This window comes from Rattus norvegicus, chromosome 6, assembly GCF_036323735.1.
Source record: "Rattus norvegicus strain BN/NHsdMcwi chromosome 6, GRCr8, whole genome shotgun sequence".
NCBI lineage: Eukaryota > Metazoa > Chordata > Mammalia > Rodentia > Muridae > Rattus > Rattus norvegicus.
Window position 1 is genome coordinate 26,491,292 of NC_086024.1, and position 14,521 is coordinate 26,505,812.

Genomic DNA, 14,521 nt, shown 5'->3' on the forward strand with positions numbered 1-14,521 from the left:
ACTGAACCCAGGGCCTTGCAAGCGCTCTACCATTGAGCTAAATCCCCAACCCCGAAATAAATTATTTTAGGGTTTTTTTTTTTTTTTTTTTTTTTTTTTTTTTGAGACAGGGTCTCATTATGTAGCCCTGGCTAGCCCAGAACTTGCTACTCGTTGGCCTGAAACTCATAGAGATCCATCTGCTTTCACTTTCCAAGTGCTGCGATTCAAGACATGTGCCAAGACGAATTTTCTACAAGAAATATTCTTAACTAAAACCCGACAAAGAACAAAACCTACCAGACAATGAGCTCGTTTAAGTATAAGAACTTACCTGAAAAAATGAGGGAAAAATCAGACAGTTCTCAATTACTAAATAAAACATATTTCATGCAATGGAAAAAAATCATATAAAATACTACTGGCCTTGATTTGCTTGTCGCAGATTGGTGGTGGCTGCGTGGACGATCTCAGCGGTCCGCTGGATGTCTGGGACCAGAAGAGTAAGTCCTTCTGGTTCTTGATCAGGTGCATCTGGCTTGACTCCTGTTTTAATATTTTCCCTTTTAGATCTGAATTTTATTTTAAACATGGAAAGAAATGCAAGAAAAATTAAGTTTTAAAACTGAAAATATAAATACACGAATTCAGCAACAGAAGTTAAAAATGACTGCTTATGTGCTACACTTGTCACATGTGATGAGCAGGGAGACCAGTCAGTCATTACAGCTTTGGAAGCCACAAATTAATGCCTAAGATAACAGAATATGAGCAGATTGTTCCTGTCTAGTTAAAAGACAAAAAAAAACATTACACAAATATTAACCAAATGCTTGCTATCCCTTAGGCCCACATTAGAAAGACTTAACTGTAAGTACTCAGAGGTAAAGGAACCACTTACACTCCTGAGGTAAAGCAACACTCTCTTGTCTTAGAAAGCCTTGGCACCAAAGTCCACGCGGTCTTAAAACACTACTTGTATTTCACTGAATATGCTGATTTCTGAGAGCAAAAGAACTCAGAGGAAAGAGTAGGAGCACAAATGGGCCTCGTACAAGACCAAATGTGCAGCCGCTATACATCTTAACACCAAGTGGAAGACCAGAATCTTCAAAGGATCACTCTATTCTTCTCAGGATGTAAAATGACCCGACATAGTATCAAATTATCACAACAACACAGTGTCACAGCAAGGTTTCAGTGTACAACAGTGTCAGGTCAATGTAAGATTCCCTAAAAAGCAAACGTAAGTATTTCTTTTTCTTCTATTGTAACTCCTAACACTTAATATAATTAACTAGTGTTTAGATCTTCAAAGTAACTTATCCTTGTTAATTCAGTAGAGGTTTCAAAACAAACAAATAATAAAAAATGTATGAAATCTTCCAAAGGCGTAATCTAAACTGGATGGCATCTTTTTTTGCATAAATACCTACCAACAAAAACTTTACCGTTATATTAAAATATTTCACACACAGTAGGCGTGAAGCCACAGAGAATCTTTGTTGTTTTGAGTCAGAGTTTCTCCATGTAGCATTGGGTGTCCTAAAACTCACTTTGTAGACCAGGCTGGCCTCAAACTAAAAAAAAAAAAAAAAGAATTACCTGCTTCTGCCTCCCTAGTGCTGGAATTAAATGTGTACCAATAGGCCTGGCTGAGAATAAATTTTTGAAATTAGAATGTTGAAGAATGTAACAATATGGGGTTGGGGATTTAGCTCTGTGGTAGAGCACTTGCCTAGCAAGCGCAAGGCCCTGGGTTCGGTCCCCAGCTCCGAAAAAAAAAAAAAAAAAAAAAAAGAAAAAAAGAAAAAAGAAAAGAATGTAACAATATAATATGCCATGTACAGACAAAAATGAACCTTATTAAAAGACAAACCTGCTCAAAAGCAATTCCTTTCTTAACTATGGGGAGACAATAAGTAGTAAACTTAAGAAGCCACTCTCACAGTGCGCAGAAGCAAATGAATACAGCACAGAGCATGAGCTCTGAACTTGGTTCCAATGTGTCAAAACTGCCACATGTAACAGCAGTAAACGTTTCTACTACCCCTAACCTGGAAAGGTGACCCAACTAAAAAGTACAATGTGTCACTGGATCACTGTTCTTGTATTTCCTCATCTGTATGACGTCAAGGAAAACAAATGGCTACTTTCCTTTGTCACCCTGCAAACAACCTACCATATGTTGGAACTGTACAACACTTCAGTATCAGTCTCAATGTATGTACATGTACATGAACACATCTGTGTTTTGCCTATATGCAGAGAATAGGCAAGGATTTAAAGCTGAAATAACAGATACTTACGCTTCTAGAGTAAAGCAAAGACATGGTGTCTTGTAATTCTGAAGTGAAATTTAGCTTAGAGCTCAACAGTGATACTGGCCATTTCTTAATGATGAAATGACTCCTGTGGGAAAGCTTCAATAGGCTGCCAACCGTAGCTATCTGAAGTCGTACCCAACCTGAATGCTAAGGGTCAAGAACAGTAGAAAGGTCCTTTACAACAACTACCCTTGATTCACCAGGACGTTCCCTTCCCGATCACAAGTGATTATCATTAAGCTTACATAGAGAACGACTAGGACACTGGATAATACTGAGGAAGCGGGAAGATATTTGAAAAAAGCATTTGTTTGTAACTGAAATTTTTTTCAGATGATTCCTTAAGCCTTATTAAGCACTTAGAAAAGATTTCAAGCTAACGCATTTCACCAAGCTAAGAAAGAAGATATGAAAGTAAAACTCATTTTTCTCCAGAAATACACATTCTTTTTGAAAAAACAAAAATCCTTCAATGTGGAGTATGAACTACATCGATGCGATTAAGTGCTTTATTGTATTTACCAGCCTGACATGAAGGTTATAATAGGGAAACCATTAATTTTTAATTCCTACTTCTTAGTATAAATACTGATTTCTAAATTGCAATTTTTAAAGGAAGATTACTGATAGGCTATTTTAAAAGTATTAGCAGGATAGTAAGTTTTATGTTTTTTAAAACCAACTTTAAAAGCAGTTTAAGAATCTAGAAATTTAAGAAATCAAATACCAAGTTCAAAAAAACAATTCTTTCACATTGAAGATAATGGTAGAATCATCACAAAGGTGTATTTTAGACTTTTAAATAGGTTATCAAAGACTTTTTACTTGGATAGTTGCTTCATCAAAAACTTACATTAAAAAAAAAAAAAAACCTTCCAAATGATAGAATTTTCAAACAGAGGAAGGATAAGCGCTACCTGCCTATCAGTGATCGCAGCCACTCACTGTCCTATAGAAGTTGCAGGTTACTGTCAACCCATAAGTAGGCCCAGCTCATGAAAAAAGGCCATACCTTAGCTCACATCCTGAAGTCTGTGTGAAAAGCTATTTGAGTTCAAGGCACCTAGCTGGAAGTAGGTCTCTGAGACTGACAATGGATCCAACATGGTAAGAGCAATCAGCGACGGCCGCTACCATGGCATCCGCTGCTTTGTGCATACGTTGAATCTGGTTGTGATCACTGCCCTGAAGAAATACGAGGAAGCAACTGAAGTTTCTACTATTACAAAAAATTATCTGTACACATTTGCCTCTACGCTGTGGATTCCAACTAGATAGCTAATAAAGTAAGGTTTGGCTCCATGGAGAAAATCTCAACTAGGATGTGAGCAAAATGGTCAAATCTGTCTCCAAACAAAAAGATTTAAAAAACAGAAACAAAACAAAACAAAACCTTCTAGGGCCAGTAAGACGGCTTGGTTGGTAAAGGAACTGGCTTGAGCCTGCTAACCTGAGCTGTAGTCAGTGGGGATCCACACTGTGGAAGGGAAAGAATTTACTCCCTCCAGCTGACTGCACGTTTACCGTGGCACATGCACACCCACGAACAAACACAAAATAAACAAAAAGTGTTACGTAATATTAAAACCCCAGACTTCAACAGTGTTGTATTAATGGCCTTTACTAACACTACTGCCAAATTAAGTCAGATATTACTCTAAATATACTATCTTTGTAATTCAGAAATGGAACACAACTTCAAACAGCTATTTTCTTGATAGTGCAAAATGGGAAAATCTGTTTAATCTCCTAAAGCTGAAATGTGAAATAGTTGAAATAAGCATTTAAAAAGCACAGCCATATGAAAGGTTTCTTGAAAGGAACAGAACTACTGGAAACTAGCGCCTGCACTTATCCATGAAACATAACTGTGCTTGTACTCCTCCCCTTAAATGGAAAGCCCTCTGCCAACCATTACAGTTTCAAACAAATTAAGATTAAAAGTAAGTAAGGGTTTTCTTTTTCGGTAAATAAGATTTTGTTTTTAATTTATTTTAAAATTGTTGGCTTCAAGGCCTCCAGAAAGCATCAAAGTAATTGGTAAAACATGCCCACAAGTGAGGCAAGGACCTCTGTGAGATATGTCCCATGATTAATTTAAAATCTAGGTTTAAACAGTACTTCTTTTTATGTTTACTTAAACTCTCTCTAATTTAAAGTGCCAACTTAATTTTTAATGGTTTATATGAATGTGGGAGAGGGGCGAGCTTCCACGACAAGGAAGCACGAAAGACACAGGCACAAGGCCTTGCTTGGTTTCTATACTCAGTTATAGTCTCTTTTAGCTTCTCGATATCAGGTCCTGAAAATCAGACACAGTAATAGTACTGTCTGTGACTGCCACAAATAACACCTCACTAGGTTACCAGGGGACAACTCAACTTAACCAAAAAGAAATACTAGGGTTGGGGATTTAGTTCTGGGTTTAGTCCTCAGCTGGGGTTGGGAGGGTATGGAGACAAACACTAACTAAAAAGGCTGTCAGAGCCGGGTAGATCTCTGTGAGTTCTAGGCCAGCCTGGTCTAGAAACAATGACACCATGTTTAAAGAGAATTGAACCTGCTTAAAGTCATTTTTAAAAAAGACTGTCTAGAGATGTGGCTTTGTCAAATGCTTTTTGGTTAAGGGACCAGGACTTTCAGGTTGTATGCTTAAGAGGCAGAGGCACAAGAAGAGAAACTAGGACTGCTTTCTCAGTAGAATCCTAACTCAGTGGAAGGCAGGGAACAGGAGAGCTCTGAACTTTTACAAGGTCTATGCAAGTCAAGGGAACTTAAAAGAAGAGAACCAGATTTTTTCTTTGTCAGAGAGTAGGTCAAATAATTGATTTCTAAAGAACATAGGGTACTTCTAACAGAATTTTGTTTAAGTGTGATGGATTTCTTTTCACTAGAAGACCCTGTGAAATTGCTAAGAAAAGAGGAAACTAAGAATGCTTATTTGAGGGTTGCCAAAGAAAAGTTTTACATTCAGAATATCTTACACTGAATGTCACGTGTGCTCTGTTCTTATGGCAATTAAGCCAAATTTTGAACAGCAGTAAGTCTGTCTCTCAAACTTTTGGTAAAGCTATGAAATCCTGAATGCTGTAGAATGTATGACTATTTGGCTACAAGAACACAACAGTTAATACCTGCACAGAGACAAAACAATCCATTTCCTCCTGCCCCTGAACAAGCGATGAAAGGTTCTCATTCAAAACAAAGGGATCCAGGATATCCCCATAGTATAGGCATTGTGTAGGTAACCGTTACACTAGCCGCTTATTTTTTTCACTCAACTGGAAACAGTATGTATGCAAAAGCACAGTGTATCACATCATCTCCCTACAAGTTCTTTTATTAAAGGGACAGGGCATCTTCTTTTGGAGGGTGATGATAAGATGGCAGAACCCATCACTATGCTGACCATGCTGACTTTGAACTTGCAAACCTCATAACTCAGCCTTCCAAGTACCTAGGAGAAATGCATCGCTTCATCCAGCTCTTTTTTTATACATCTTCATTTATTTTATGAGTACTTTGTGTACATGTATGTGGAACATATTTATGCCTGGTACCCACAGAGGTCAGAGGAGGGTGTCAAATTGACTAGAACTGGAGTTATAGATGGTTGTGAGGTACCGGATGTGTGCTAGGAACTAAATCTTTATTGCTCTGTAAGAGCAATAAATGTTCATCCATCCATCCGTCTGTCTGCCTGCCTGCCCATCCATCCATCCAGGTTTTGTTTTTGTTTTTGTTTTTGAGACAAGGTTTCTCTGTGTAACTCTGGCTGTTCTAGAACTCACTCTGTAGATCAGGGTGGCCTCAAAATTGAGAGATCCACCTGCCACTGCCTTTTGAGTGCTAAGAATAAAGGTATGAGCCACCACCACCAAGTGCAATAAATGTTCTTAACCACTGTGCTAGCTCTCCAGCCCTGAAATATTGTCCTAAGAATATGGTTTAGTATTCTGCTAATTATGATACAAATAGGATGCAAATCTATTGAAATATATGCCTTTTAGTACCCCATCATAGTTCTAATTTATAAATTCTTCAGGGAATGAAAATGAGTATAGCAGAAAATAACAGAAATCTATAAAATCAAAATTATTTTATGTGCTGCCAAAGATTACCAACAGATACAAACTTTTCAGATTTTTTATCTTATTTATTGTATATGTTGTGCATATGATGTAATTGTGAGTGAATTTACATACATGGAGTCACTTTACTAGCCCAGGAGACGTTCTAAAAATTAATTCTTGGGTTTCTCTTCAGATTTCATAGATCTTTTTTCTTTTTAAAACTATAAAGTGATTTTAAAGTCATTATGCACCTTTAAATTATTTTTATACACTACAAACACAGTGCACTGTACTATCGCCATTCTGCACTGCTCTGATAACAAACGTCTGTGGAGGCTATGCTTAAGACGCTCAGTGGGTGGGCTGGAGAGAAGGCTCAGTGGTTAAGAGCAGGGACTGCTCTTCCAGAGGACCTGAGTTCAATTCCCAGCAACCACATGGTAGCTCAGAACCATCTGTAATGAGATCCGATGCTCTTTTCTGGTATGCATGAAGGCAGCTACAGTGTACTCATAAAATAAACAAATCTTTAAAAAAAATCTCAGTGAGTACACTGGTGGCAATCTCAGGAGTGCACAGCTTTGACTGTAGCACTGCACATCACAACTCACATGGGCTTTCCTCCTGGTTTATAAAACATGGCATGCTGAGTACCAAAGGCCCTGGCAGCTCTGACAGCCTCAAAGAAACAAGCCACTCAATGTGCCTACTTACAAGTCACTGCTTCAAATGCAACAAAGCCTGTTATTTCGTACACTGATTTTATTTTGCAACCAATGTTCTTAAGGACTAAGCCACGCCTCTAGCCTCTATTTTGTCAGAGATAAAAGAACTAATGTAATACAATTTGATTAAAAAACATAGGCATTTTACATAAATGTTTATTACTGAAGTAGAAATACTAAGGCATATTTTTAAGTTAAAATGGAAGATCAGCCAATGTTTTTAGCCACTGACCCATCTCTGTAGCACAAATTCTAGGTTTAATCAGTTAATAAGTTACAGATTTCAATTTAACCAAACAATCATGGAAGAGTCAATTTCAGCTCAAACCTAGCCATTATACAAGTTTGAAACCCAATGACCGATACATTATTTGGCTTGGCGGTCCATGGATATAGAAGCATCTAGACTGGGCTATTCACCTTATAAGCCATTCTTCGCTTATACTATTTTCTGGTCATATTTTTGTACCTCGTGGTAATCAGGAGATGCTGAACTAAATCCTAGCTTTGTTACCTTAAAAAGGAAAGGGGGGGGGGTCTATCTTGCTACAAAGCCCTGGCAATTCTTGATCTTAACTTGTAAAAAAATACCATCCTACACCATTCCCAAATGCTAACTATTAATTTAAGCACTCACAGGTTCATTCTGTGTCGAGTATATTTTTCTGTCTACTAGACAAAACAAGTATGAGATAAAACAACAGATATCTAAGTGATTATATTTATTTTTTGCTTGTCTCATTCTGTAGCCCTACTCCCCCGGAACTTCTGTGATTATCCTGCCTGTCTCATAAGTGCTGGGATTACGTATATAGGTCACCACACCCATGTTTAAGCAACTTTAAAACTGTAAATCTTGTATAAGAAATTAAGGCTGATCCAAGCACAGTGTCAAATGCCTTTAATTCTAAGGTCAGTTTGGTTTACATGGCAAGTTCCAGGTGGGTCAGGACTCCATATAAGACGGCCTTTAAGGCCATACCAGTAGTTTCTATTTGTATTATATACTACGTGCAATGCTATACTAGAACTCACCCCCAGGGAGGAAGCCTGGCCTGTTCTAAAGAAACTAACAAGCATGGGACAGAAGCAGACATGTAACCAAAATTAATTTGAACTGGCAAGACAAAAAGCACCAGTTAACAATTATGGAAATTCATATTCACAAAATTCTGGTTCTGATCCCTTATGATCAGTATGAAACTCAGTATAGTGGCCCTGGACTTGTGTAATAAACGTGTAATCTCAGGTTTAACATGACCACTCAAACCTGATATAAATCTTTGCTATTCTCTACCCCCTTTAGAAGACTTCTCCAAATTTCTCTACTTAAACTCTAAAAAAACCCTGTACAAACAATTTTGTTAGTGAGAGTAGATATTTGAAATGCACTATAGCTCTCCCTACCTCCATATCTGAGAATATTACCAATGACCCAGTAGCCATGACAACTAACTGAGCAGTGTATTATGTAGTAGTATAGCCATTATTCCCCCTGGTTTCCCAAACTCCCAGTTGTAAGAAATCCTGGGAGATGCAAGAGTATATAGGAAGTGTGAAGTTAACTTATAGGGGAGTATCATAATGTCGTTTCTAGGAGGTTGTTATCCATCATGAGGTGGTCCTTTGTCTGGGCATCACCCTTACTCCTTAAACACTGCCTCACCCATGCTCTGTAAAGAAACTCAATAAACTCATTGGCTTCCTCCCAAAGTGTCCCTTAAAAATATTTAAAAGAGCCATGCCATATTTTTTTTTTTTGCAAATAACATTAATCCCTATTGGGGGAGTACTCTGAAATAAAAACAGCTATGGAACAATAAGAAAGGCATGGCATAAGAAGGTGCTATAACTAGACAGCAGGCAAAGCCAGCACCTTGGGAATCACCACGAATAAGGAACAAAAATTCAAAAGGGTAAGTAGATGTCTTTTAAAATGCAAGCCATGTCATACAATTCTTTTTTTTTTTTTTTTTTTTTTTGGTTCTTTTTTTTGGAGCTGGGGACCGAACCCAGGGCCTTGCGCTTCCTAGGCAAGCGCTCTACCACTGAGCTAAATCCCCAGCCCCAATACAATTCTTAAGGTATGAATGGAAGCACAAAATAATTCTAAACTGTAGCTGTATTAAACATGCAATCAGAGCTGTGTCATTGTTAACTTTCTCTACTTTCAGTCAGCACAGAGGAGGGAAACAGGGAAACAGAATAAGGTAGCTAACAGACATCTTCCTTCTCTTGTCCTTAAACTTTTTTAGCTTCTATTTGTAAAATGCTTCTACATTCTATAGGAGAGAAAGCTTATTAGTGTGTCCTGAAGAGAGAAAGAATATGGGTGGTGCTGGCTGTGGGCACATCTTGAATCTCAGCACTAGAGGGACAAGGCTCTCTCTTGCCTTGGATCTACAAGGTGAGTTCAAGATCTTGTCTCAACCAAACAAAGCAAGACTATGAATGGCGGTAAGATGTATTAAATTAATCACAGAGAGGAAGCTCCACTAAAGCAAAGTTTTACACACACACACACACACACACACACACACACACACACACACACACACAGAGAGAGAGAGAGAGAGAGAGAGAGAGCGCCACTAAAGGAACGTTCTTGGTAAAGCCTGAAGTAATTCTTTAGTTTACTAATTCTCCCCATTTAAAATATTAAGCAACAGCATCAGAGACTATTTCTGTGCATTTCCATTTTATTTTCACTTTTCCCACTTTCACGTAACGTGTCATTTTGTTTCTTTCTCAACATCTCTTTGCCTTCTCTTAGTCTTGTACAACAATTTCCTTTGTGACTGAAACATTCTCTCCCACAAAAAAGCTCCTTAAGTGGGAATATAAATAATAAAGTTCCAGGAAGTCCCTGAAACTGACCAGATTTACTAGGCACCTGCCAGTGTAAGCAATAAAAGCTGAGAATTCCTACAAGAGGAGAGAAGCTGAGCTACAAAGAAGACTCAGATAAGCCAAACTGCAAGACTGAGGTCAGACCAGCTAACTGAAAGAGGTTTAGAACAACTGAGGCATCTGAGAAAGACACCCTCCAACACACTGAGCTGCCTGCAGGTAGTGTGTGCCAGGTTTTCTAAATTTGTGAGCTGTAACCCATGCTGGGGTAGGCTTTGGTGATGCAGCTATCTTTGAGTTATTCCTGCTCTGTAACTCTTCACCCATATTCCTGTAAGTAACCCCAGTAAAACTCATAGTTTAGTGCTGGAGAGATGACTCAGTAGTTAAGAGAACAGCACGCACATTGCGGCTCACAACTGTTGGTAATTCCAGTTCCAGGATCTGGCACCCTCACACAGATACATGCAGGCAGAACACTAATGTACATTAAAAAAAAAATCATTTAAAGCTCATGGTTTACCAAGTTGGACTTTGGTGGTGTCTGTAGTTTGCTTTGCTAAGGGCTCCCTATCTGGGGTGGTGAGTGCTACATTTCCCCAGGGGAATGTTTTGTCATGTAACAGGCAGCTCTCTTGTTTCACAACTTACACCCACTTTATATACACATAACACTAAATTACCAAACACTAAAAGTCACATGAAGGTAATCAAAGGTTTTGTCTTTCTTAAGTCTGCTTATTATAATCCTTTCCAATTCCATCTATTTTCCTGCAAACTTCACAGCTTTGCTTCAGAGCTGAATTGAATTTCATTGTGTGTATACACACACTACATTTCCATTAGCCATTTATTTACCTGGTTCAATTTTCCGGCTATTAGGAATAATGCAGCAATATACATATATGTACAAACACCTCTGTAGGAAGATATACATTCCCTGATGTCTATGCCTAGAGCGGCACAGCTGGGTCATATGGTAGTTCTACTTTTATTTATGGAAGAACCTCCATATGGATTCCCAAAATAACATTATCACTTTCACCAGGAGTGGATAAGGGTTTTTCTGTCTCCACATCTTCACTAGAATTTGCTGTCTTTCTTTTTCTTTTTTACAGATAGGGTTTCTCTATGTAGCCTTGGATGTCCTAAAACGCACTCTGTAGACCAGGCTGGCTTTGAACTCAAGAAATCTACCTGACTATGCCTACAAATGCTGGGATTAAAGGCATGTGCTACCACCGCCTGGCTAGCCATTTGTTCTCTTGAGACACTGTTTCAACAGCAGTAGGATAGCATCTCAAAAATTGTTTGCATTTCCATGTTGGCTAAGGAAGATGAACACTTATAAGGACATATTGGCCATTTGAGTTTTTTCACTTTTTTAGTAAACATCTTCAGAAGGGTCAAATGAAAAACAAATGAAATGCCAAGGAATACCAGGAACTGCAGACAGGATGAAGGCTTACCTGCAAATTATGGCAACTTTTAGTGTTCAAACCATCATATGATTTGTTTATGGCTGGGGTTAAAAGAATCTTAACCTGCATTAGAGTTTACTAAACTACACACCACAAGAAAAAAGATGAAATTCATTCAACAATTGTGAACTTACTAAAAATAAACAATTATACCACAGTTTACTATATGAAACAGTACTTCAACCTTTTAAAAACCAACTGATGTTTCAGAGTTCTTTGTACCTAGAAATAAATTCAGATCCACTTTATTAATTCCCACTGTTTACATCCATGAACACACTTTTATTTAAACAAACCTCTGCTGGTGGATAGTAACCTTATTTTCCCCATTTTTTATTTTTAAAAACAATGAGAGTGGGTGGCTAGAGAGACGGCTCAGTAAGAAAACTTCTGTTCTTGCAGAGGGACTGGACTTGGTTCCCAGCACCCATTTGGCAGTTAAGTCATTTATTAACTGCAGTTTCAGGGGAGTCTGACACCATCTTCTGGCATCTTGTAGGCACTACACACATGAGTCAAACACTCCAGACACATAAAATAAAAATAAATAAATTGGCTCAAAAAATTATGAACTCTTCTTTGAGAATATGGGTTAACAGATTTCTAGAAGAAATAAACTATTTTATTCAGATTAGTGCTAGAAGTGCTACTGGATAAGACAAACTTGACGTAGCAGCATGGGTGGGGAAGATTCTTCTTTACTTATCAGTAGTTTGTAGTCTTGACAAAAAACTTCCACTAGGAAACTGATCTTCAGTTTTCATAAGGAAAATTGTCTGACTGATCTGATTAGTCACTAAAACCTATTCTCATATGAGCACACTTTGAGATCTAGGTATATTCCAAAATAATAATATAATAACAGAGAGCTTCAGAAAGTAAGATTTTTTTTTTAAACTTTCTAGCTGTTGCACAAGTTACTACACTTACCTGAACTTGAACGCACACCCCAAAGTTTTCATTCCTGCCTCCTGTATACTCACAGACCTTGACAGCACATCTCAGGTGACAGGGCTATCAGGCCTGGAGCTCTCGGATGAAGCAGTAGGACTCTTTTCATAGAATTTCTACCTGGATCATCAGTGTCCATGGCACTTTGCATGCTGCTGAGGTGGATCCCTAGCAAACTTACTATTCTATGCATTGTTTGGTTTGAATGCATGTATGTACACCACATGTATGCCTGTGTAAGTCAGAAGAGGGCATCCAGTTCCCTAGAACTGCAGTTACATATGTCTGTGAGCCTTCATGTGGGTGGCAGGAACTGAACCTGGGTCCTTTACAAAGGTATCAAGTACTCTTAGCTGCTGAGCCATCTCTCCAGTCCCATGATCGCTTTTTAAGTCAAGTGTCTCGAACATGAAACATATTTCTACTGAGGAACTAATTCTGTATTGAGCACATAATGTAACAGCAAGAATGCTCAGTTACGACTGTCAGGACACAACTGCTGAGATGGAAAGTTCTTCCACAGTCTTATTCCACCTCCAATCAACCATTCCACTACATCTGGACATCATCTACTTATAACACAAATCAGATGAGATCACTATGGAAAACTCTGATTACATTTTCTTTGATGAGGGCATGCACAGGCCTTACTATGTACAGAGGACAACCTGCACGGGCTGATTCTCCTTCCACCGTGTGGGCCGTCCTAGGAATCAAACTCATGTCTTATCAACAAGTACCTTTCTCTATTTGTTGGACTCACCTTGCCAGCCCTCATCACCACTGTTAAAGGTGAGTGTTCTGTGACCGACCCTTCATCATGTAAAAGAATAGATTTTACTCTCTGTGTGAAATTGAAACTGAACTTGGCCTTCAATCCTGAATGGGAAGTAGGGATGGAACACACTTAGCCTTGACTGCCCGCTCTGACCAGACACCCTGTGGTTCTAACAGAAACCACTGGGCTCTCAACCGAGCATCATTCACGTATCTTAGAGCAAACAGCCCAGGAAGGGAGAGTTACCAAAATCAGTCACAGCATAGGTCTTTGTGGAGATGAAACAATAAATGAAACAAGCTCTGTGAACAGTCACTGTGGTTTCACATGTATGCTTTGTTATTGTGTCTTAAATCTTGAGAAGGATGTGTTTTCTAGTTGAGTCACTTCTCCAGATAATTAATAGAAAAGAAAAAGTTATTCTATATCTGAAATTAATGTTTCCTAAGAAATAATACATTTTACAAAAAAGTCAAAAATCCATTCAAGTAATTATATATAATACTTGTTGTATGAGAAGGATTAAGAAAAGCAAAAATAAACAAAGGTATACTTAACTACCATTCACTACAAAAACTTAATCCCGGATATCTTAGAATTCCTTGTTAGAGGTCCTTTACAGGACCAACCAGGATTATTACAGAATACAGATAAATATAGTTTAATGGAAGATACTTTTAAATAGTATTTTGAACCCAAAGAGATCGACCTGTCTCTGCCTTCCAGAATGTTAGAAACAAAAACATGTAGTACCACCACACTTGGTTCAGATTTTATATTTTTACTGTTTAGTTATAAGCAAATATAGTTATTCCAAATATAAAATAAGGTATAGAAACACAAGGCAGATCTCTAATTTGGTACATAACAGAAACTACATGTTTAGAGTACAGGTGAGAGACACTAAGTACAGTGCAGGGGACAAGATGCTCAATTAAAGACACTCCTTCGACTGGACAATTTAATGTTTCTGGTTCAATGGTGGCAGCACACTATTTTAACAGAACTACACTGTCTTCCGAGACTCCAGTCAAAGACTGGAAATAGAGGGGAGAACAGAACAGAACAGAATAGAACCAACACAACATTATTTTCTTCTCTACAACAGAAATTTAACAGCAAGAACGGACCTTTACAACTAACTTCCTTTCCAAATGAGAAGAATAGCATGAACCTTCATCTTTAACAACAACAAAAGCAAAAACAAAAAAGTCTCTCTTTGTTGCCTTTTTTGGCTTCACACATAGCAATGTGTACCTGTCATGACTCCTGACTGAACTTATAGCATTTGTATCAGCTCCCGCAGAGATGTGTTGCACACTGAGCCAAACAGGAATATGTAAAAAGTTCCTGAACT

The 14,521-nt window shown here is 38.2% G+C and overlaps 1 protein-coding gene across 1 annotated transcript in view; it reads right to left on the reverse strand.

The window, feature by feature from the left end:
• Birc6 (baculoviral IAP repeat-containing 6) overlaps positions 1-14,521 on the reverse strand; it is a 193,433-nt gene that overhangs the window by 16,449 nt on the left and 162,463 nt on the right. The window contains 1 exon segment of the mRNA NM_001170596.3: positions 406-551. Within this exon segment, the coding sequence (NP_001164067.1) occupies positions 406-551 (146 nt within the window).